General features: G+C 41.4%; 1 protein-coding gene across 1 annotated transcript; it reads left to right on the forward strand.

The window, feature by feature from the left end:
* The first annotated feature begins 15,050 nt into the window (after positions 1 to 15,050).
* On the forward strand, positions 15,051 to 16,691 carry LOC307154442 (microfibril-associated glycoprotein 4-like). The gene is made up of 4 exons (XM_079864390.1): positions 15,051 to 15,246; positions 15,327 to 15,423; positions 15,510 to 15,677; positions 16,432 to 16,691. The coding sequence occupies exons 1-4, from the start codon at positions 15,103 to 15,105 to the stop codon at positions 16,686 to 16,688; spliced, it is 666 nt and encodes a 221-aa protein (XP_079720516.1). The 5' UTR covers positions 15,051 to 15,102; the 3' UTR covers positions 16,689 to 16,691.
* The last annotated feature ends 9,659 nt before the right edge of the window (positions 16,692 to 26,350 follow it).

Below are 26,350 nucleotides of genomic sequence, written 5' to 3' on the forward strand. Positions count from 1 at the left end.
TAAGTAAATACTACTGAAAAAAAACAATGTAATTTACATGAAAAAGTTAGTCCAGGCAATAATTAAAAAAACTAAGTAAATTCCATATCAGTACTTAATTCAAGCGAGTAGAAATGAAAGCGTACATATCTACTCAATAAAATTAAGTAAAAATTACTCAACTTTTCTGATACTGGGGTTCCCATCATGCACTGGACCTTGAATAATTAATGAGGTTCATTTTTCACTGTTTTCCAGCTGTATTTACACTGTTTTATCATTGCTTTTGTTGTCAGGATTAGTAATTTGCCATTTTGTGACATTTCGAGTAAATTTTCTGCTCAAAATGACACATTCAAACACAAAAATGATCCATCAAATGTTACCGTCATTGTGTATTGTCTACCAAGTATTGAGGTACTGTATTTGCACTTACGTGAGACTTAACATCTGACATGATGTAGTATAAATTACTTAAATAATCTAAGTAAAGCACATACTATAAATGATTGGTATAATTCAATAATATTGTTTGAGTGAAATGTAATGCAAAGGAAATTTCAACTAAATTGATGTTAATCGACCTTTTACTAGCCAAGTTAAATTACTTATTATCTTTGTTACTTTTACTTAACTAGGTTAAGTAAAGTTTACTTAATTACATATTCCAAGTAAATTTAACTTAAAGATTTCTAATTAAAGCTACTGATAAATATGTTTAGGTTTTACTTGGCAAACGTTGTAAATTTACTAGCATTTTCTGAGTGAAAAAAATTAGCAAGCTTTTTTCAAGTAATTCCTACTCCAAATTTTTTACAGTGTGTCTGTTCAGGGCATCACCTCTTAACCGTCGACTGTGAGTGACGTCACGTCCCAACACGAACACGCCCCATAGCATAATCCCACCCTTGACGCTGATTGACAGGTTTCCGTGTAAGGCATCGGAAATGGAAATGCTAAGGGAATTGCGATTTCATTTGAGTTTTGGCTGGCTACATACGCGACGCTGAGAAAGTGAAAAAGCAGACGTGGTAATTGAAATTGCTATTTAAATATGACAGGGTCAAGACTCGTTAGATATGGGAAACACAGTTGCAAACGGACTTTGCATTTTCATTTTAAATTTGGCAGTCACTGTGCGTTCGCTTAAACGAAAATGCAAACGGTAATGCACGATTTGCATTTGCGTTTGGATTATGTCACATTTTATGCGTCCACAATTTGAAAACGCAATTGCAAATACAATTTGCAATTTCTTTTGAATAATGTCCGGAATATCACTCCATACACTGGACTCTCATTTGATTGGATTATTCATTACCATTCATATTTGTGTTTTATAAACTGACTGTACTGCGGAAAGGAGCATGCAGGCCCGGCGCTATGGGGGGCAAAGGGGGGCATTACCCCCCCCCCAATATAAATTATAAAAGTATCAAAATAAAATGCCAAAAATTATTTAAATACAAATACAGTATTTTGAAAATACACAAAGAAAATATATGTGGAATTGGCCATTCAGTGAACTATCACTATTAGGCTGAAATCTGTTCTGAATGCAAAGAACATTTTAATGTGTGTACAACTGCTTAGAAACTTTGGCTTTCATTTCACCTTCTACTACCAACCTTTCAAGAAGACTGGGTTTAAGGGGTTTTCTCAGCACCATTTCTATACTTACTTCTGACCAGGTTACACTGCAACTTATTACTTGTAGTGAACACAACTAAATAAATCATATGTGAAACTGTGAGAACTTTTCCTGTTTTTTTTATGTCACTTAAAAAACTATACTAGTCTAACTAATGTAAGTAAAACAATCTCAAGCAGTTATAGAAGACAAGAAAAACTTTCCATAAAAAACTCAGGTTTTGAAATTTTGTCTGTGTATTTGACCATTAAGCCACACACAGAAAGCTGCCTGCCAGTGTGCAAATACTGAATATGAATTCTCTTTTGTGGTATATTGCACTTTCTTTTAACAACTCTTAACTCTGCCACAAGGAATGTCTGCCTAGACCCTGACATGGCGCTAAGCACTTTTCCACATCAAAGACCGCTTTTATAAGTATGAACATTGGCATGAATTTTAGCGTATGCACACTGTAAGATCAAATCTGTGTGTACACACGTTTTATAAATGAGACCTCACTATTCGATAGAAGGATTGGACTGTAACAGGTGATGATGTATTATTTCTAGCTTTCCTCAATGGGGTGTCGATCAGAACACAATGGATTGAATCAGTTCCATGCAAAGGAGGTTTATTGTTGACAGTTTTGGCTATGCACAACACAGCAGTACACAGGTGGCTTAAAGTATTTAGATGTGTGTGTTTGTGGTCTACAAAGGGAAAGAAATAAAGATATATATTAACAAATGTCTCTAGTATTATTATACAAACATTACTTCCAAATCTACATTTCTCAAATAAAGAATTATCAAGTTCGATTCTATATTAAATAAAGAAATCAATATACAAGCAGCGGAAATATGTAACACCGCCACCCGGTGGTCAGAAATGGCATAACATACAAAACCGAAACTAAATCTGAGGTAATTTAAATGAACGGCACATAATCATACAGATCGCGTCCTTAAACTTGAAATAACAAGAGTTTCAAATACTAATGTAACGATCACACATACATATGTACAAATCAAACACTGGATGCAATATAAATATTATAAATTGCAAGTAATATCGAACATAAACGGCACATTCACGAGCCCTCAACCTCACGCGATTAACGGATTCATCTCTCTTAAACATGCATCACTTTATGAAAGTATGACATCAAGGCTTTACAGCTCCTTAACAAGTATTGATCACCAAACTAGGTAAACAGTCAACTTACATATATTTATTGACGCACTTTGCACACACAGTCTTGCTTGTACAGTCCCGCTCGTACAGTCCCGCTCTCTGCTGATGATGACTGACAGTAAGTAGCGCATGCGCACATGACTCGGCCTTTCCAACACAGCCGCCCCCAAATTTGGTTACAAATTTGCTCCATTGAAAGGCCGACACTATATGGACTACCGTTAGTCACTAGTGTGGCTTTCATCCCCTTCATCTCGGATCTCTGGAAGAACAATCAGTCGAGCGATGGGTCTTGTGTAGACTTTGTCCTTAATCTGCACCTCGACCGTTCGAACTCGATTATCAGCCCCAGGAAAGACATTAAGTACTCTCCCGATCTGCCAGAATGAACGGGGTAACTGAGGGTCAACAAGCATGACAACTGTCCCGGGTTTGATGTCTACTGATGGATTCTGCCACTTTCCCCTGGCCTGCATGTCAGGTAAGTAATACTTTATGAAGGCCGTCCAGAATCTGTCAGACAATACTTGTGAATGCCTCCATCTCCGTTTTCCTAGGAGCTCAGACACTGGATATATGACTTGGGGTAGGGACCCATCCGGCCGCCCCATTAAAAGGCAGTTTGGGGTGATCGGATCTGCATCAGCAATGTCTGCTGAAACGTAACCAAGAGGTTTGGAGTTGAGGATGGCCTCAATCTCTATGAGGACAGTTCGAAGCACTTCTTCAGTTACTGATTCTGAGCCCAGGGTTGTATAAAGTGCGGCCTTTACCGAACGAATCTCGCGTTCCCACACCCCTCCAAAGTGTGGAGCAGCTGGAGGATTGAAATGAAAGCTAATTTGTTGCTTCGCTAGCTGCTGTTGCAGATCACCACTGAGCTGACTGAAGGCTTCTTTAAGCTCTCTCTCACCACCTCGAAAGTTGGTGCCTTGGTCCGAATATAACTCTGCAGGTTTCCCACGGCGACCTATAAACCGACGTAGTGCCATGAGAAAGGCATCACTATCTATAGATGTCAGCACCTCAAGGTGCACTGCCCGGGTGGTCAAGCACTTAAATAAAAGTCCCCACCGCTTCTCCGTCCGACGACCTATTTTGACCAGAAGAGGCCCAAAGCAGTCCATTCCGGTTGAATGAAAAGCAGGCTTGAACAACCGAAGTCGTGGTGGAGGAGATCAACCATCTTTTGGGAGGCTGGCTTCGACCTCCATTTACAGCATTCAAGACATGTTCGCTGGTGCTTTCTCACTGCCTCTCTCCCTTTCAGTATCCACACATTTCGACGGAGCTCCGCAAACACTCGCTCTGGTCCTGGATGGCAAAGGCGAGCATCATATTCCTTTATGAGTAGCTGAGTGTTAGGGTGACTGGAATCCAACACGATAGGGTGTACTGTGCTTGGGTCTAATCCTTCCACCCGCCTTAATCGTCCTCCAACCCGTATTACCTCACTGGTTCTGTCGAACTCTGGGGAGAGACAAAGTAAGCGGCTGCTAGAACGAACAGGCTTACCACTCTTCAACAGATGGTAGTCTTCATGAAAACTATCCATCTGGACCTGTCTCAGCGCGGTCAGTTCTGCCTTCTGGTAAGCACTGGCTGGAGGGGAGCCACTTTGTTCTGCCGCCCCGTGCAACTCCTGTGCTACTGCTTCGACCAAGTCTTTCCAGCTACTAAACTTACTACCATCTGCTGTCACTGGTGCTGAGTTAATCACGCCACAGAAGGCACTTCGCTTTAATTCCGTAGCGTCATCAGGCACTAAGCTGTGCATAACTGGTGGTGCTGGCCAAGTACTCTGAGGTTGGAGGAGGAATTTTGGCCCTTGGCTCCACCGATTGGGTTCAATAAGGTCCTTCAGGCTCTTACCACGGGTAAGATCATCCGCAGGGTTCCTGACAGAGTCAATGTAATTCCACCCTTTAAGGTCAGTCAATTCTTGAATCTCTGCCACCCTAGTGCCCACAAACACCTTGAAGCGGCAGGATTCGGAATGTAACCAGTGGAGGACAGTTGTTGAATCTGTCCAGAAAGTGACCTTCTGGATCTTCAAGGTGAGCTCATTTTCAGCCAGCTTGGCCAATTGTGCTCCTATTAGAGCAGCACACAGCTCCAGTCTAGGAATTGAGCACTGCTTACGTGGGGCAACACGTGATCGGGCCATGAGGAATGAAAGGTGTACCTTCCCGCATGGATCTTCTGAGCGAAGGTAAGCGACTGCCCCATAAGCCTTCTCAGAAGCATCGGTGAAGATATGGATTTCCCGAGTGACCTCTGAGTTGTCCATGCTGGATGGAATGTAGCACCTAGGGAGTACTACAAGAGGTAAGTACTGAAGCTCAGCTTCCCACACCTTCCATGCTTGCTGGAGATCATCGGGAAGTTGTGGATCATCCCAGTTCCTGTTCTTAATCCAGAGCTGTTGAACAATCACCTTGGCTCGTGTGGTGAAAGGAAGAATGACACCAAGGGGGTCATACTGACTTGCTAACACACGATATATGTTCCGCATCATCAGAGCACTGTAAGTAACAGGTCTATGCTTAAATCCTAGGTGGTCCGACTCACAGTGCCAATTCAGTCCCAAGGTAGATTCACGTGGGTCTTCTTTATTATGTGAAAGCCACAGCTCCAGTTTGGGAGATCTGGCTTCTGGTGGCAAGTGACTGACGACTTCTTGCACGTTGCTGGCCCATTGACGGATATCAAACCCTCCGGACGCTAGCAGCTGACGAAGTTTGTCTAGTAACTGCCGTGCCTCTTGAGCAGATGGGAAGCTCTGTAGACAGTTATCCACATAAAAGCAGCGTTCCACGGAATGTCTCACATCTTCATCCACTGTGCTGTGCGATGAGACATGTCTTTGGAGGGCGAAGGATGCACAGCAGGGACTGCACGTGGTTCCGAACGGCAGCACCTGCCATTCATAGATGTCAGGGGAATCGCCGCGTCTCATGCCACGCCAGAGAAAGCGCAGCAGGGGTTTGTCCTCAGGTAAGAGCAGAACTTGGTGGAACATTCCACGTATATCACCGCTGATAGCCACACAATGCTCCCTGAAACGAAGTAGAACACCTAACAGAGAAGGGCTCAAGGTTGGACCAGGCATCAATGAATCATTAAGGTTCAGTCCTTTATATTGGAAAGAGCAATTGAACACAATACGGTCCTTATCATTGTGGCTGACTAAGTGGTGCGGGATATACCAGGTCTCCCCTGTCATAGTGCTTGCAGCAGCTGAGAGTTTGGTAACTGCTCCATTCAGTTCTAGCTTTTCAATTTCAGCATTGTACACGGCTGCTTTCTCTGGATTTTGGGTTAGCCGTCGTTCCATACTCCGGAGACTTGGAACCACAGCCTCTTTCGGAGCACAAAAGGAGGGTGAATCCTTTCTGCGCAACAAGGGTGTCGCGTAGCGTAAATTTCCATTCACCTCCACACGAGTTGTCCTGGTCTCTAAGAGGTTAATGGCATCCTGGTCCTCCCTGGACCTTGTCACCTGCTTTTCACAACGGAAAGGCAAAACATCAAGTTGCCATAGCCTTTCAACATCTCTTTTGAGTTCTAGTTCCGCAGGGGTGAGAGACAGGAAAAGGCACTGCTGTGGCTGCAACTTGGTCTCCAAGATCTTGGCTGGTCCCTGCAGTGTCCATCCTAGCCTTGTCTTTATGGCGGCCGGACCACCAAGTGGACCAATTCGGACAGGTGCAATTGGTGTGATTAGATGGGTGTTATCAGCTCCGATGAGAAGTAAAGGACTCACTCTTTCAAAGGCCTGCAGGGGGAGATCTTTAAGATGCTTGTACTTCTCCAGCAAACTGACAGGATAGGAGTAATCGGCCAGACCAAGACGTTTCGCAGTGAATGCTGCATTGATCTTAAAGGTCTTCTGTGGTTGAGTGGCAGGAGATATGTGGAAGGTAACCGTGGTACCACTGATGGTCTGCACATCTTGGCGGATGGTCCGCAAGGCTATGTTTTCAGCTTGACCTTGTATACCAAGCTCATGTGCGGCATCAGGAAGAAGAATAGTGCGCTCGGACCCATCATCCATGACAGCATAGGTGTCGAGCGTCTTGCCTCCATAGCGCAGCAAGACCCGGATGACCTTTAGGAGAACACGCCTGCAATCAGTGGGTCTGTCCAAGTACAGTGTCTTAGTGGTTGAACTAACAAGGCAGGAACCTTCTCTGGTACTCTTTGTGTTGACCTCATGCAAGATTTGTAAGTGCTTCCCTTTGCAGATGCTACAAGGCTTCTTGAGTGTGCACTGGGCTGCTTGGTGTGCACGACCACAGCGCCAACAACGATGATTGGTCTGGATCCATTCAATCATTTGCTGTTTATCAAAGGACTTAAAAGTGGGAGATTGACTAAGATAATGGTCCTCATTATCGCAGTAAGGACAAAAGGCTCTAGGTGGGAGTTTAGGTTTCTCCGCTTTAACTGGTCTAACTTGAGACGGTGCTGAGGGTATCTTTGTGGCAATGTCGTCCGCTCCATGAAGAATGGTAGCTGAACGGGCAGTGGGTTTGGTTTCTCTCCAGCGTTCTGGTCTCTGGCTCTTGTAACTGATCTGTGACTCACTGCTTTGACACCAGGCCTCATACTGGAGCCACTCGGAAAATTCACGAAGGTTATACACAGACCCAGGACGGTGGTACATCTGTCTTCGGAATCCTGATCTCATTTCAGCAGGTAACTTACTCAGCAGTCTCTCTACATGTGACCCACATCGAAGCTCGGCTTCACCTTCATCTCCAAGAGTTTCCAACATACCCACCAAAGCCCTAATCTGTAGAGCAAATTTGTCAAAGGCCTCAGTATCTCCTCGTCGGATATCTGGGGAATCCATCACTTTGGCAATCTTCTTGAGTGCCAACTTGTGAGGCTGGCCAAACCTTTCATTCAGAGCAGCCATGGTAGCAGAGTATGGAAATGGTGAATTGAGATAGGAATCTGCCACCAGACGAGCTTCGTCTAGCTTCAAATGATCCAGCAAGATTTGGTACCGGAACAGTTCTGTGGCATCTGATGGTAGAAGGTTCTCAAGAGCTATCTTTAAACGAGTAAACTCACTGGGGTCCTTAGTACAAAAGTTGGGTATGGTTGGCACTGGACCTCGGTAGGTGGTTTCTTGTCTTACAGGATTCAAGTTAGAGGCATAAGGATCTCTGTGTACTAACTGTGGCCCTGTGGGTTGCTGGGACTGAGAACGCACCTGTGTAGGGTAATCTAAAGTCTCTCTAGGGGACTTGTACAATGTCCTGGAATGCCAGTGAGGGACAGGAATATCTGCTTGGAGGCCCGGCATAGGAAGAGCTGTTCTCTGATAAAGAGGGTGACTTGGGTTTCCAGGATGTTGCCAGGAAGGGAAATCATAGCCAGCACGTTCACCACACATGGTTGGCTGAATGTGTGATTTAGTAGGTGCCGCCGCTAAGATCTGATCTTTCATTATCTGAAGTTCACCCATCATTGTTCCCAGAATGTCTAACATTTTAGAGTCACCTGTTGTAGCAGGAAGGGGCTGGTGTGGCTTTAGAGGTGGCGCTGTTGTGTAGTCTGGCTGGCGACGCTTACCATAGGTAGGTGGGGGCAAAGATGTAGACACCATGGAGTGTGGATGGTAGGATACCATTCCAGGATGTAGGAGGAGTCTATCCTGTGCAGGGAAAGATGTACTTGGCAACGGCGTGGACTGATGTTCTTCCCATGGCCGATGATATGGAGAAGTCTGAGGACTATTAACTGGCTGCACTGGAGCGTAGCTGGCGCTAGGTTGTTGCAGTTCTATGTTATCCATTCCTTGGAAAAAAGGATCCCTTTCCCCGACTATGGGCGACCATTCATCCACTGTGTCCCATGGACCTTGACTTATGGGACTCGATACTCTGGTAGAAGGTGAAGGGATGTTCACTGCAGCATCTCCAAGCCACTGTGTATGCTGTGTTGTGTGAGGCGACACCGGCTGGCTGCGTAAGATCATAATCTCTAAGGTAAGCAGGAAGATGAACTTGACGTTTGGGTCTAACAATCTGAGAAGATGCTTCTTCAGGTTGCATAGTGATACTGATCAATTCTTTGTCCATGAGGAATGCCAGCTCCGGCTCGAAGGACCATTTATTCGATAGAAGGATTGGACTGTAACAGGTGATGATGTATTATTTCTAGCTTTCCTCAATGGGGTGTCGATCAGAACACAATGGATTGAATCAGTTCCATGCAAAGGAGGTTTATTGTTGACAGTTTTGGCTATGCACAACACAGCAGTACACAGGTGGCTTAAAGTATTTAGATGTGTGTGTTTGTGGTCTACAAAGGGAAAGAAATAAAGATATATATTAACAAATGTCTCTAGTATTATTATACAAACATTACTTCCAAATCTACATTTCTCAAATAAAGAATTATCAAGTTCGATTCTATATTAAATAAAGAAATCAATATACAAGCAGCGGAAATATGTAACACCGCCACCCGGTGGTCAGAAATGGCATAACATACAAAACCGAAACTAAATCTGAGGTAATTTAAATGAACGGCACATAATCATACAGATCGCGTCCTTAAACTTGAAATAACAAGAGTTTCAAATACTAATGTAACGATCACACATACATATGTACAAATCAAACACTGGATGCAATATAAATATTATAAATTGCAAGTAATATCGAACATAAACGGCACATTCACGAGCCCTCAACCTCACGCGATTAACGGATTCATCTCTCTTAAACATGCATCACTTTATGAAAGTATGACATCAAGGCTTTACAGCTCCTTAACAAGTATTGATCACCAAACTAGGTAAACAGTCAACTTACATATATTTATTGACGCACTTTGCACACACAGTCTTGCTTGTACAGTCCCGCTCGTACAGTCCCGCTCTCTGCTGATGATGACTGACAGTAAGTAGCGCATGCGCACATGACTCGGCCTTTCCAACACTCACAGTATTTAAACCAGTGTTTCTCAATTGGTGGGTCGCAAGACTGCTCTGAGTGGGTTGCAGGGTGTGCAGTCAAAGAAACAACAAAAAGCATAATTCTATGGTTTTCTTATGAAAGACTTTTATTTTGAAAGACATGCGTGAAAGCTTTTACTTCTGTCAGATGCAGTTTAGGTACAGAGTGCCTGAGAAAAACACGGTGTCCTGATTTAGTATCTGTGGTTAGATTAGGTGTTGTCAGACTATATGTCAGTGTTTAACTTTATTTGCGTAACGTACTACAAAATAAAAGGTCTCTCACCTCAGAAAAACTAACATTCCTGTGCTGTCAGCCGTAACTGTGTTTGTGACGCACACTCTTAAATTGCATGCGCATATGCAACGATGCATGCTGTATATAACTTCATTATTGTAAGGGTGGATTCCTGCAGTGGTTCAAGCTGCAAGAACTGCCGAATGACTAAAGAAACGTTATTGGCAAGATGGTAGAAAACTGCACATTTCTTGTCTATAACCACCCACTGCCACTTATACCAACGACGGAAATAAGTGCAGTTACAATAGCTTAATATTTGTGGGAGAGCGTTGCTATAGATAGTTACGATATTGTATTGCAATATGTAGCACTTCAAAGTCAATATCAAATCAAAACATTAGCACGTTACATTAGTTGCAATTGAAAAGGTTTAATGACAAATTATGGTTATGGTTACACTTAAAATAGTTACAAAATATATGTATGAGATGATGATAACTTATATTAATAATTGTACCCAGCATATATTACCTGAGAGAGAGAGAGAGACAGAGAGATAGAGAGAGAGAGAGAGAGAGCGAGATAGAGAGAGACAAAGAAAAGAGGAGCCCCCAAGAAAGGGACCCAGAGAAGAAGATAGCCAGAGCATCAAAGAGACAGAGCAACAGTTACAATCTTGTTTTATCCTTTCCTTGACCATGTGACTAAAACCCAAATGTGAGACATTCAAACTGACCAATCAGATAATTACACTTCCACCACTGTACTAAAGGTGTGACAATTCATCGACCCCCAAAGTACAAACATTTGGCCTGCATGCCTAGATCACTATCAGCCCCATCTGTGCCTTAGGAACTCCAAATGGTCATTGTGGTAGGAAGAGGGGGGTAGAAAAACAGTCAAGCAAATATCTTTGTTCATTTAAAATATCTTGGATTATTTTCAATCCTACAATTATAAACTAGATGTACCGCATGGCGGTACAAAATATGACCGCCGCTCAGGCCTGCACTGGCTTTCCACAAAAATATACTTATACATACTAAGTATGAAAAATCTGTGATTTTTTTTTCAAAGGACCCTCCCATTCAATTTCTACAAACCTATACCAAACGGTTGAGGTACCTGTTGATGGTAAAAGTCAGTTATCTGACTTTGGCATGGGTTTGTTGTGTTTTACTGAAATAAAAAACATTTTTTCCCCAAAAAAGTGGTTTTATCTTGTAGCCCTGGTCCCAGAGTTTAAAAAAAACAATGTTAACAAAATTAAACTCATTCCCACTGTACCTAGTAGAACACTTAAGTAAATGTCCCATTGAAATTAATGGGATTTTATGGATTTAGGTGAAGAAAGTGTACACATAATACATTTTGGTCTGTACCATGAAGAGAAAACTGATTCAACTATATAAACTATATATTTTCTGAAAGTGTAGACTCTCAGGATGTGATCTAACATGGCATGAAACATGTCCCACCCACCTCATTAGTATACTGGCCAAGCATACACATTGGGTATTGGTAAATCGGGTACATGGCTGATACCTAAAAAAAAGTAGTAGTATGTGCATGTCTGTGTGTGTGTATATGTGTGTGTGTTTGTGTATGTGTGTGTCTGTGTGTGTGTGTGTGTCTGTGTGTGTATGTATGCGTGCGTACATGTGTGTGTGCGTGTGTGTTTGTGTGTGTGTATCTGTGCATGTGGATTTGTATGTGTGTGTATGGGTGTGTGTCTGTGCGTGTGGATGTCAGTGTGTGTGCATGCTTGCGTTTGTTTGTATTCCTGCATGTGTGTGTGTGACAGTATCATCCTAAACCAGCAACCCTTCGCTCAACAGCACCATCTACAGGCCGATGAGTGTACAGTCACTAAATGTGCACATAAATGAATTTATTTTATACCCCCCATGGATGAAATTCTACGAAACTTAGCATACCCCATCATACACATGAAATATGGTGCAGTTCTGAACATCTCAACTGACGATAGGGGCGATTAAAGCAGAATAATATTGCATTTTCATTTTTTATGGGAGGGGCGCAAATCACAAATGAGTGATTATGGGCTAGGTTGATGTGGGCCCTTAAGACCAACATACCATAAAAATTTCTTCATCCTCGGTTCCACGGTTCAAGTAGTTATTTAGGAAAAACTGCATTTTTTGGGTTTGGGGGGGCCCAGCGCGGGGGGGGGGGGGGGGGGGTTGGGGGAGTGTACCCTGAGGACCAAACGAAATTTTTCCGTAAAAGTCTAGTGGGGCTACATGCCCACCAAATTTCATGTTCCCTGGTGTTTCGGTGTCCCTGGTATCGTTGACGGAAAATTCAGTAGATTGACGGGAAAAAAAAACTAAAAAACTTTGACAATCGATTATGGGCTAGGTTGATGTGGGCCCTTAAGACCAACATACTTTGCAAATTTCTTCATCCTCGGTGCCACGGTTCAGGTAGTTATTTAGGAAAAACTGCATTTTTTGGGTTTGGGGGGGCCCAGCGCGGGGACCAAACGAAATTTTTCCGTAAAAGTCTAGTGGGGCTACATGCCCACCAAATTTCATGTTCCCCGGTGTTTCGGTGTCCCTGGTATCGTTGACGGAAAATTCAGTAGATTGACTGGAAAAAAAAACTAAAAAACTTTGACAATCGATTATGGGCTAGGTTGATGTGGGCCCTTAAGACCAACATACTTTGCAAATTTCTTCATCCTCGGTGCCACGGTTCAGGTAGTTATTTAGGAAAAACTGCATTTTTTGGGTTTGGGGGGGCCCAGCGCGGGGACCAAACGAAATTTTTCCGTAAAAGTCTAGTGGGGCTACATGCTCACCAAATTTCATGTTCCCCGGTGTTTCGGTGTCCCTGGTATCGTTGACGGAAAATTCAGTAGATTGACGAAAAAAAAAACAAAAAAAAACTTTGACAATCCCTATATGACCGCTTTCGCTAGCTACGCTAGCGGCGGTCATAATAAAGAGCAAGTAGTTATGTTGTCAATTAGTAAATCATGAAATTACCAAAAAGTACAAATAAATTACATAACTGGTACTTTGTGTGTAATCTGGGAAGGATTTGCATGCAGGTATGTTGTTCATTCTGTTGATCAGGAGCAGTGTCCTTGTGTTTCATTAACGGTGTTAATGGTGTTAATGTTAGTATTGTGTATTTACCATGGTAAAGTCTTGTTTACGTATGTAACCCTCGTTTCCTGAAGGAGGGAATGGAGAAGTCACATCGGAACGTACCAACGAATTGGGATCTCGGCTGAGGTGACTGAGCATCAGGTCACTGTTTTTCGCACAACTGCTCTCGTGACTGGAACAGTATGAGCCAGTCATCAAGATAGTTGAGGATGCAAACGCCATGTTCTCTCAGGGAACAAGGGCCACCTCGACAACCTTCGTGAAGACGCAGGGAGACAGGGACAGCCCGAAGGGTAGGACATTGTACTAATATGCCTGACCCTCAAACGCAAAGCGTAGGAACGGTCTGTGTTGAGGGAGAATTGAGACATGAAAGTATGCATCCTTTAGTTTGATTGCTGCAAACCAATCTCGGGGACAGATGCACCAGAAGACGCGTTTCTGCATAAGCATTTTGAACAGGAGCTTGTGAAGGGTTCAAAACTCACAGGTCCAAGATTGGCCGTAGTTACTCCCGCCGTTTACCCGTGCTTCATTGAATTTCTAGGCGCCGGCCGAGGCAACAAGCCGGGTGGGCCCCACGACCGGCTCTATTGCGTCCTTTGCCAGTAGAACTGCGATTTCTACCCATAAGACAGAAGCATTGGAGTCCCGCACAGAGGTGAACTGGATGCCCCTGAACTTGGGGGGTAGCTGAGCGAACTGAATCGCATATCTTAGTCTGATCGTGACGGGACGGGCTGGAAAATGCTAGCCAGGCTCTCAGAGCCCGTACAAGCAGGGTCAGAGGGACCACAGACGTACCCGCAGTGGGGCAGCGAGGTGGATCGCAGGGGCCTGACTCAGACGGCATAGCGTCCCAAGGTGGGGTCTGAGTGTTTGGTGCAACACTTACCTGGCTCCAAGATTGGAAATAGGAGAGGGGGATGAGGGTGGACTGAGGGGCAGCTCACGATGGATTGGTAGCACTTCGGAGCAGGCTCTTGATTGCCTCAGCCTGCTTCTGGACTGCCGAGAACTGCTGGGCACACTCCTCGACACCTGAATAAGCTAATGATGGTCTAAAGGGTTACGGAAAGTTACAGACAGATGATGGCCTATGATGTTCTGTTTTAACCTTAATCAACAAGGATTGACCATGACAACCCTTATTCTATTCCTTTTTAATGCAGAACATTTGCTCAGCCAAAGCTAGATGGAGTCGTACAGCTGCAGCTCGGGTCGGGAGGCCTGAACTAGTTGATACAGGAAATCAGCAGCCTAATAAAGAGGTTGACTGGCACAAAGTATTTCATATATTTTGAAAATACAAAATGCATTTGATTTTTTTCCAAAGGCTTTAAAATCCAAAATGGTATTTTGTATTTCAAATATGTATTTTAAAAACATGTATCAAAAATACTGCCTATGCCTGCCTATATGGTCTAATGAGACATGGTATAGAAAGATTTTTTTTTTTAAAGTTTGATATAAGCTCAATAATCGTATTCTATCTGCCGGACGAAGGCATCTAGAGCTTCATAGTGAACATTTACATAAAGACACAGAGGAGGAGTCTGAGAATCTGACAGATATATAAAGAGTGTTTGTGTCAGACTGAACAAGACAAACGGTGAGTTGCTGTTTTATTCTTCATTTACTTAACAGAACATTCAGACATTTATAAAGTTTTCAGAAAATAAACGGATCAAAAATACTTTGTAGATTTAACAAATCTCTATCTGTGAACTACTGAGGAGAGATTCAGAAGATGAAAGTAAGTTCATCTGCTTCTTTTATTAGATTAATTACTCTAAACTCCTGATTCACATTTAATTTCACTTTGATTTAATTATTATAAATTGTGTAACATGTTCGCTTAACTCTTTCCCTCTCTCTCTTGTAGATGATGCTGTTTTTGGCAGTTCTTCTCCCAGTTGTCTTGGGCAGTGACTGTAAATTCATGCCATTCGACTGTTCTGATGTCTACAACTCAGGAGAAACAGTCAGTGGGATTTACTCCATCTATCCAGCAGGAGACGTTCCTGTCTGGGTTTACTGTCACATGGTCTCAGATGGGAAAGATGAAGACAACGGAGGATGGACGGTACGAATGTGACTTTAGATCATCAAACACACATCAGAACATACATTATGAATCATATATTCTATATTAACCCATCACAGGTGATTCAGAGGAGAATGGACGGCAGTGTGAATTTCTATCGGCCGTGGAATCAGTACAAGAGAGGATTCGGGAATGTGGAGAGCGAATACTGGCTGGGTAAGATCTCACAGCGTGTGTCCGTTTGTGTGGATGATCATGTGTTTGGTTGAACATGTTCCTCGTGTGTGTGTGTGTGTGAACAGGGCTGGAGAACATGTACCAGCTGACACGTAACAGAAAGTACATGCTGAAAGTGGATCTGGAGGACTTTGAAGGAAGGAAGGGTTTTGCTCTGTACTCGTCCTTCTCTGTGGATTGTGAATGTGTCGGATATCAGCTGAATGTTTCAGGATTCACTGATGGAGGAGCTGGTAGGACACTTTTATTCATTCTCATTGAGTTAATATTCTTTGGAAAACACACGGTTACAATAACCAAAGTAAGGCAAATGTTAAAAAGTCAAGGGTCAAGAGTAAAATCTAAAGCTAACAATGATCACCATAGTGGTAACGTTAAATTAAGCAATAAATCATCAACATCTAAACCTCTGTTAATTCTCAATAACAGCTTCTGTAGATGTATGTCAGAAATAAAGTCAATCTGGTTAGTAATAAGTGAAGCTGGCAATGCTGTTTGTGGAGTTGTTTAATCCTCCTCTGCTGAGATCTTCACAGATTTAATGTCTTATTTTATCCTATGTATTTCATCTAAAGCTGTGGCTGTAAGTCAGTTGAAGTTCTGTAGAACTGTAAAATTAACATTAAACTGGTGTCACCTCTGCTGCCAGTATTTCACTGTTAATTTGTTAAGCGTGTTATTGTAGTTTATGGTCAGCTTGCTTTTTTCCTGCTGCAGTCTAAATGTAACTTCAGTTGATGGTCTTTGTTTATTTCCATTAATGATACACGTTTTGCACCCTGTGCTGCCATGCATTTCTTTTCCTTTTCACCTATTTTATTTACAGTGTAGAATAATTCCACTTTTAGCAGGTAGTGTGAGATGTCAGACATGTTGTTCTGATAGCATACAAAAACCCTTGTTCATTGTGAAACGTATCCGACTAAGTAGAAACTGGACTCTTTTATATATTGTTAATCCAGTTAATGATGCTCTTCCTCTCTGCAGGCGACTCTTTGGCCTACCATAATAATAAGAAGTTCTCAACCTTTGACAAAGATCAAGATGTCGATGGAAATAACTGTGCCAAAATGCGTCTCGGGGCATTTTGGTATGCAGACTGTGCCTATACAAACCCCAACGGTGTGTATCTGTGGGAAAATGATGATACTCATTATGCCATTGGTATTATTTGGTACACCTGGAAGAACAGTTTCACTGTCAATATGAAATCCATCAGCATGAAGATCAAACATGTGTCTTAGAAACATCAGTGTTTCTAGGTGTAAATGTCTGATATTGTTAAAGGGATAGTTCACTTAATTTCAAAGTGAACTATCCCTTTAACAATTTTGGAATGTTTTAGCTTACCTCAAGGGCATCCAAGATGTAGGTGTCTTTTTTTCTGCAGTAGTTTCAATTTTGATATTTTTAGGTCAAACCGTTCTGGTCTGACAGTCATTTCATGCAGGTCTATGGTTACCCCCTCAAAGAGCGTGCACAGAGTATAAATTAATACAATTCCCCATCGTCCAAATTAAACAATTCCCCATCGTAAGTACACATTGATGGCCTAAGACACGAAACAAGCGGTTTGTGTGAGAAAACGAACAGTATTTATATCGTTTTTACCTCTTCTAACACAGCCACGTCCAAGTGATCTGAGGGCGCGGGCGCTTCCTGCTGTGTGATGTGTGCGCAGACTGGTGCATAGATATATACACTAGAAGTCGCCTTGGCTACGGCAGTTCATTGGAACGAATGTCTTTAATGCGACATCTAGTGTATATATATCTATGCACCAGTCTGCGCACACGTCACACAGCAGGAAGCGCCCGCGCCCTCAGATCACTTGGACGTGGCTGTGTTACAAGAGGTAAAAACAATATAAATACTGTTCGTTTTCTCACACAAACCGCTTGTTTCGTGTCTTAGGCCATCAATGTGTACTTACGATGGGGAATTGTTTAATTTGGATGATGGGGAATTGTTTTAATTTGGACTCTGTGCATGCTCTTTGAGGGGGTGACCATAGACCTGCATGAAATGGCTGTCAGACAAGAACGGTCCTAAAAATATCAAAATTGAAACTACTGCGGAAAAAAAGACACCTACATCTTGGATGCCCTTGAGGTAAGCTAAAACATACCAAAATTTAATTTCAAAGTGAACTATCCCTTTAACCGTACATGGAAATTTGTCATATTTATACTTTCTCCCTTAACTGTGAAAAAGAATAAATAATGTAAGCCAGAATGACTTGGAAAATCTTTAATAAACTCTCAAGAAATTACCCAGCAAACAAGTGTGTTATTTATTCTTTAACTTTAAACAGTGACTACAGTAGATATTAAAGATTCCAATGTAAAAATATCTTATTTTATGTTCCACAGAAGTAAGAAAGTCATTCACACCTGGAACGACATCATGATGATAGAATGTTAATTTTAGGTGAACTGGCCCTTTAACACGCTCGTTGCATTACTTGAGAATGTGATGATGACGTACGCCACTAGAGGAAGATGTCCAATAAACACTGACATAAAAAAATAACATGTATAACATACCCCCCCCCCCCCCCCCCCTATTTTCATTAAATTATATTTTATTTATTAACGACGTTCGGGAGATGCACGTTCAGATAATCAACCAAGCATCTCTTGGGGTGCTGCAGTAACCACAAGAACAAGCTCTCTGGCCTTTGCTGAAAAAATGGTGGGCTCTGAGGCCTGAGCGGGCTCTGGGTTGGGCTCGGGGGCTGGAGCCGACACTGGGCTGTGCTCAGGGGCAAGGTTATTATAGTTTTACATTTTTTTCAGGGGCACCCGACCACACCCACCCGATCTGCACCCGGAGACGCTTCAACAGCCATGAGAGGAAGTCTCAGGAACATCTACTGTCCATACACAAAAGAAATATATTTGAAATATATTTTCAGGATATATTTTGGAATATATGCAAATATTTGAAATTGGCCCAATAAATATATTTCATACTTATGTTTCATATATTTTTGTTATATTTCAGAATATATTTCAATGTATTTGGAATATATGCCACATATATTTTTGACACTTTTGGGGACCCATACAGAAAAAAATATATTGAAATATATTCTGAAATATAACAAAAATATATTAAATATAAGTATGAAATATATTTATTGGGCCAATTTCAAATATTTGCATATATTCCAAAATATATCCTGAAAATATATTTCAAATATATTTCTTTTGTGTATATATGACAGGAATATTGTGTATATATGACGACATATATATGACAGGAAAAACTGGTATCTTTGGACAGGCCATCTCTGGAAGAGCTGTAGCACGTCCGACTGCTCTCTTTCTCCTTAACCTGCGCTTCTCAGTGGGAGTCACAAAGATCCTCTTCTTATTCATGGCAGGAGGAAGAATCCGAATGCTCATACTGCTGGGTCCTAAGATGGCTGGATTGTTCTGTCAGGAACCACTAGAAATAACTGGACCAAAGCGCAGAGATGAGCGGTGAATGGTGATTTATTAACAAGAAAGTGTGTAACAATGTGTAAAAGTTGCACAGTCCAGAGAGAGTCCCACAGCAGTGGTCTAGACAGCCTGTACAGATGAAGGAGTGTCAAAGTTCAGAGTCAGCACTAATCCAGGCCATTACAAGTGTGTCGGGACCAGAATGAAATGGGTTCATGACTGTCACCCTTCAGTACCATACCGTAGACCAGGGATCTCAACCATTTTGTACATCCATCCTGTTGTCTTATGTAGGGTCAGAGGGATACTGGTCCAGCATCAGGGGCTATAGGAAAGGAAGCATCCTGGTCAGATGACCAATCATCACGATTATACTGTTATACAGTTGCTTATAATTCTGTCCAGTAGGTGGACCTATTACCAAATTTGCATTGTCAGGGAATGATTACAATGACATTTGTAAAGGCTCATTTCATTCTTAAGGCATATTTTGGTGAATGCACTAGGAGGAATTAGAAAAAGTGATTTTTCAAAACTAATTTAAATTTTAACCAAGCATTTGACTCTGCACAAGCCATTTCCATGACTGTGCAAGCTGTTGTGCCAGGTTAGAGTTTATGTATACATTGTATTACAAAAAGGTATACTCATTGCCATCTTGTTCACTTTCTCAAAGGCTCAACTGCAGATGACAGTAAAGCTGATCCTCATGATTACAGAAAGATCAGCCTCAGACTGAAGAACAAATTACAAGAGGACTGCAAGGGGATACGGGTTGGTAATTCTCAGACAGGTTATCGGCAGAACCTGAATGATATTTATACTGATCTATATGTGGTGGAGAATGAGACTGGAGGAATAGTGAATAAACACGAGGTGAGACAGATTGAATTGAAACACAACCGATTTTCTACCAAGGACACATCGATTCAGTGCAATGCATGTTCAAAGTCCATTTGGGTCAACAAAACAGAAAAGGTCTGACAATGGGCATCGCAGGGGTGGGAAAAACCTCTCTGTTAATAAATTAATTCTTGACTGGGCTGAAGGAAATGAAAACCAGGACATACTCTTCATATTCCCACTCCCATTCCGTAGACTGGATTTATTTAAAAAAGAGTACAGTCTCATGGGACTGCTTAACAAATGCTTCTTTAATGGTTCTGAAGAACTGCCCCCTTTTCCTGAAGATGACGGTAAGGTCATGTTCATCTTTGATGGGCTGGATGAATGTTGTTTCCCTTTGAGCTTTAAAGAGGACGACAGATTTACAGACGTCCATGAAAAAACAACAGTGAGTAGGATAGTTTCAAACCTGATCAAGACACACCTGGTTTCCACTGCTCTCATCTGGATCACATCCAGACCAGCAGCAGCCGGTCTGATACCCCGAGACTACATTGATCAGGTGACAGAGGTGCGAGGATTCAATGATGAGCAAAAAGAGCAATACTTCAACAAAAACAGTCCTGGGGTTGCTGGAAACATCATCCGTCACATCAGGAAATCCAGGAGCCTGTACATCATGTGCCACATCCCTGTCTTCTGCTGGATCTCTCACACTGTTCTTTAGCCTCTACTGGCTCAAGAGGGCAATGACAAAATACCAACAACTCTCACAAGGATGTACACAAACTTCTTACTTTCACAGATGCAACAGATGAAAACAAAATACTGTGCTGATCCTGTATGTAACTCCAAAGCCAAGTCTTTTGATCAGATTCTTGTGAAGCTTGGGAAACTGGCCTTTAAACAGCTGGAAAAAGGTAAATAAATTTTCTTTAAAGAAGATCTTGAGGAGTGTGGACTAGATATTAGTGTAGGCTCAGTGTACTCTGGGTTATGCACTCAGATCTTTCAGATGGAAAAAGCTGTGTCGGAGAGAAAGATTTACAGCTTCATTCATTCGTGTCCAGGAGTTCATCGCTGCTCTCTATGTGTTTTTCAAACACAAATGTTCAGGAAGAAATCAATTTCTTCAATCTTGGAGAGAAATACTGACATGGAAACTCTCCAAAACATCACTAGTTGACCTCACTAGTCCATCACTAGACCATCACTAGTTTGCAGTTAACAAGGCTTTGAAAAGCAAAAACGGACACCTGGACCTTTTCCTTCAGTTCCTCTTGGGTCTCTCACTGCAATGCAATCAAAGTGACCTGAAGGAACTGCTGCCAAGACTGAAGCTAAAAACAGAGAATGTCAAAGACACTGCTGACTATATCAAAAAGACAATAGAGACGGAGAAATCAGTAGAGGGGACCATATTGCTTATGCATATTACTAGGATATTGGCTGTTTATTAGAACACATATTAATGCCTTTTTCTGCATGACATTTTCTACATCCCTTAAGGCAGGGGTGGGGAACGTTGATCCTGGAGGGCCATTGTCCTGCAGAGTTTAGCTCCAACCCTGAATAAAACATTTGGCTGCCTGCAACTTCAGTAATCCTGAAGACATTGATTAGCTTCAGGTGTGTTTGATTAGGGTTGGAGCTAAACTCTGCAGGACAATGGCCCTCCAGGATCAACGTTCCCCACCCCTGCCTTAAGGGGAGACACCCCAGGTGAATAGAAAAAAACTAATAGATGTCAGCATGAAACTTCCCCAGTTGATTACTGACATTAAGACAAATACCAATTTGTATTACTTGTTTTTAGAATATTTATGTTTAAATATGCAAATTAGGTATTATCTAATTAAAGATGTGCTAATTTGCATACATTTCCAGAAGAGAAATCTGAACATTGGATAAAGCCAGATTCAAAATTTTCAAAAAGTTCAAAAAGTTTCATTTTGTTGACATATTCGAGTCAACGGTTTTTACAGAGGGGATTTTGGATATCTCTTTTTATCACTCCATTAATCAGAAAAAAACTGACAACAGCAATAAAAAAAAAATCAATTTTCGTACCGTTTTTAGGTATAAAATGTTGTATAAATCAGAATCTGAATGATATATGAACAAACCCCTCTGTAAAAACCTTAAGAATATAGATAGGAATACAGCTGGAAAGTTTGGTGTATGTAAGTGCTGCTGAAGTTCAGATTTCTGGCTCAGAGTATGAGAAAAAAACCTTTTTGAGAAAATGGCCTTTAAAGATCTGTATTGTAAAAATTCATACTTTTTTAGTGGGAACAACTATTTACAGAAAACTTATAACACAGCATTTATGGCCTTCAACTGAACACAACCACAGTAAAAAAAAACAGTCAAAAACACACTCTGGGAATGTCAGAGCACATCACGTCATGCATCTGAACGAATCACGTTGTCAGAAATTGACATCAGCCAATGAGATTTCGCTTTTAGAGTTAAATGACCCAATGTTCTTTCACAATTGGTTGCTGATAAAAAAGGAAATGTCCATTTCCGGCAATATTGCACAGGAGAGAAAGAGCTTTCCAACGGTATATGTGATGACAGGGTGCAGACAGCGATGTGGAGCAGCATGTTGATTTACAATGCCAACTTTTTTTGAATTAAGGAGAAATCTATAGACGCAAATAGACAAAGTGTAGTAAAATAAAGACCTAAATGTGTATTTTGGACTTTTTTTATCACCACAAGTCTGAAAGAAGTTATTGAAGACCAGTGATGGGAATAACAGCGTTATATAACTAACGGCATAATTTTTTCATTAACGAGTAATCAAACTAATTACTGCTTCCTCCATAACAACGCCGTTACCGTTACTGTCAATAAAAATGCGGCGTTACTATAATTGAGCTCACTGAAGGCGCCGGACTGGACAAAAGCGAGGCGATCGCCGCGAGCGCGCTCGACAAGTGCGCGAGAGAGACCAAGTGTATCTGAGAACGCGAGGAATTTTTTTTAATTTTTAGTATTCAGTATTATATTGAGGGCACTTTTTGTTAAACTTACTATTGTGAGGAAGAAAATTCTTCAAGTTGGCTATACAGAATGTCTACCAGTTGTAAAGGTGTGTGAGTTTTATCATTTTAATTATATGCACTAGTGTATGTGTATGTATATTTTTATTAGGCTACTATTCATTTATTTTTGGTACATTTCTTAAGAAGCATGATTTATTTTTAGATTTGTTGGCCAGTTGTGGTCTGTGCAATAAATATTAAAAGTTCTAAACCATCTATTGTTTTGTTGTTCCACTATAGTAATGATAATATTTTAATATTTAAGTTAAAGGAGAAGTTCACTTTTAAAAAAACTTTTGCTGATAATTTACTCACCCCCATGTCATCCAAGATGTCCATGTCTTTCTTTCTTAAGTCGAAAAGAAATTAAGGTTTTTGATGAAAACATTCCAGGATTTCCCCCCATATTATGGACTCCAATGGGACCCAAACGGTTCAAGGTCCAAATGACCGTTTCAGTGCAGCTTCAAAGGGCTTTAAACGATACCAGAAGATGAATAAGGGTCTTATCTAGCGAAACGATTGGTCATTTCAAAAATAAATAAAAAAGTTTAAGTTTTATAAGCACAAATGTTCGCCTTGCTCTGTTCTGTGATGCGCGTTCGTGACGTCAAGTAATACGCAATTACGCTGAAAAGGTCAAGTTTGACGTGTTTACAAATGTGCGGAAGGAGGACCATATACACATTTTCAAATGTATTTGTGTCAGTTTATCATTTAAAATGCCCATTTCGTGTGCGTATCCTGGGTGTTTTAATATTAAAAAGCCAAAAAGAACATTTTCTTCAGGACAGAAATTTTTAAAGCGTGACCTTTTCAACGTAATTGCGTATTACGTGACGTCATGAACGCGCATCACAGAACAGAGCAAGGCGAACATTTGTGCTTATAAAACTTAAACTTTTTTATTTATTTTTGAAATGACCGATCGTTTCGCTAGATAAGACCCTTATTCATCGTCTGGTATCGTTTAAAGCCCTTTGAAGCTGCACTGAAACTGTCATTTGGACCTTGAACCGTTTGGGTCCCATTGGACTCCATAATATGGGGGGAAATCCTGGAATGTTTTCATCAAAAACCTTAAAGGTCCCATGACATGAAATTTTCACTTTCTGAGGTTTTTTAACCTTAATATGAGTTCCCCTCGCCTGTATATGGTCCCCAAGTTTCTAGAAATTTCAATCGGTGTAAATCGAGCTTTTGCTATCTTTCTCTGCCTTTGAGAAAATGGAGGCTCATACGCGCTGATCTTGAATCTCCTCTTTATGACGTCATAAGGAGGAAATGTTACCTCCCCTGTCTCTGCTTTGCCCGCCCAGAGAATATTTTCCGCCCATGAGAAAATGAGCTAGGAAGTAGGAACGCGCGCGCGCGATTTTAGTTTGTCCACGAGAGATATCATGGCTTTTGAGCGAGCGAAGCATAACAATTGCTCAATAATTGGATGTACAAATGAACACTGAAGGGTCAATACAGAGCTGGGCTTGCTGAACGTCTGAAACTAAAGTCTGGATCACTCTCTTTGGCTCAGCTACACACCTCGGACAAGTAAGTCAACTAATGATATATAAGTGTGTTGCTTTACTGTTTATGGTTGCCTAGACTGTTACACGTAGAATGTGGCTGTGACATTAGCTATGCAGCTATGCAGTTTATGTGTGTGAATACACACACTGTAACGCGAGTGTTGTACACTTCTTTGTTATTTGGATAACCGTTTTCCTGTTGGTTATATGGCGCGCGCGATATCCGCATTTCAAGATCGCAGAGCTTGATGTAATTGTAATAAGATAAATACAGACGTTTGTGACGAGTCTCTCTGGGCATATCAGCGTCGCCCTGGCAACCAACGCACAACACCTGCACGTCCTCATCACGGGCTGATCGGTCACAGCTGCAGGCCGTCATCAAGCGGCTGTAAAAGCCGCCACTTCTCTCACTTCGACAGACAACCCTTCTCATGCTGAACGTGCTGATACTAATCCTTTGTTTCTCGTCTAAACAGAAGGCAGCGAGTGACCGACAGCCCGACCGAGCACGCCTGGACACCCACCTTCACAGGAGCACCAGCCACGAAGACAGCATTCATCTCATTTCACCGCTTTCACCCATTGTTGAAGTATTTTCAATAAATCCACCCTCCGGGGCTACTTTTCACCGAGCGACCTTGTTGTGTGATTTCTCACCCGTGACACGTTACAGATCTCTCATGAAAAGGCAACAGTAGGTTAGCGTTAGCTAGATGATAATAAATGTAAACCATCCGAATAAAGTACCATATCCAGAAATAATATTTTAAACTAACCATTCGGAAACGTCCTGCTGGAGCCGCTGAGTTGCAACTTCTTCATCCGTTGCTTCTCAATCCGGATCAGATTCTGGGTCAAACTGAAATGCTTGAAAGACTGCGTGTCTTCGTGCCATTGCAATATCCAACGCAAACATGCACGCCACGGTACCGTTGCGCAAGATGGTCAAGGCCACACCCACCCTCCACCTTGCGCCGCCTATCTCCTCCTCATTAATATTTAAAGCTACAGACACCGAAACGGCCCGTCTGAAGGAAGCTCATTCTGGCACTGGCTTGTAGTGGCTATAATTCTGCACCGAGACTGAATTTTTGGAAAGAGATTTCAGATACAGTACCAGCGACCACTAAGGCCTATATTAAAGCCTACAAAAAGTAGCATGTCATGGGACCTTTAATTTCTTTTCGACTTAAGAAAGAAAGATATGGACATCTTGGATGACATGGGGGTGAGTAAATTATCAGCAAAAGTTTTTTTAAAAGTGAACTTCTCCTTTAATAGGTGTCTCTCACATTGTCCCACAGCAACATTAAAATAGTGTAGATTAGTGTACAATGTTTTATAATAATAAGATGTTCTATTTAGTGTCCATTTCATTCATTTAACATTTCATATTGGGGGTTTCCAAGAAATGTTTTATATTTAAACTTTTTTTTTAAGTAACGCAATAGTTACTTTCCCTGGTAATTAGTTACTTTTGTAATGATGTAATTCAGTTACTAACGCAGTTACTTTTTGTGAGAGGTAATTAGTAACTATAACTAATTACTTTTTTTTAAGTAACTTACCCAACACTGTTGAAGACAAATAGCCCAAAATCTCAAAATTGACCAGTGAAAAAAAACAAAACGATGTTTTTCCCTGCCGTGTCTCCCCTTAATCCTACCCAATTCCTACCTAATACCTAAACTTAACAACTACCTTACTAACTATTAATAAGCAGTAATTATGAGTTTATTGAGGCAAAAGTTGTAATAAATACTTTTTAATAGTGAGAATTGGACCCTAATCTAAAGTGTATAATTTTTTATTGAATTTTGATTCAATAAACACATGTAGATTGGGAATACATAGGTTTGGACCCTACATACAAACCAACCCTATTAATAGATGCACCTCAGCCTGCACATGGTATAGACACATTTGGTGTAGACACACAAAAAAAGCTTGATTTAAGCTAAATAATAGTATTCTATCTGCCAAACACACTGTAACACAAGACACATTCAAATAATTAATTAATTCATAC

The sequence above is a fragment of the Squalius cephalus genome (assembly GCF_949319135.1).
Source record: "Squalius cephalus genome assembly, chromosome: 2".
Taxonomy (NCBI): Eukaryota; Metazoa; Chordata; class Actinopteri; order Cypriniformes; family Leuciscidae; genus Squalius; species Squalius cephalus.

Bases quoted from the DNA above. Each gene is read 5' to 3' on its own strand.
- LOC307154442 (XM_079864390.1), top strand. From the start codon at position 15,103: ATGCCATTCGACTGTTCTGATGTCTACAACTCAGGAGAAACAGTCAGT. The intron at 15,424-15,509 runs GTAAGATCTCAC...GTGTGTGAACAG, and splicing joins GGAGAGCGAATACTGGCTGG to GGCTGGAGAACATGTACCAG. The intron at 15,678-16,431 runs GTAGGACACTTT...TCCTCTCTGCAG, and splicing joins ATTCACTGATGGAGGAGCTG to GCGACTCTTTGGCCTACCAT.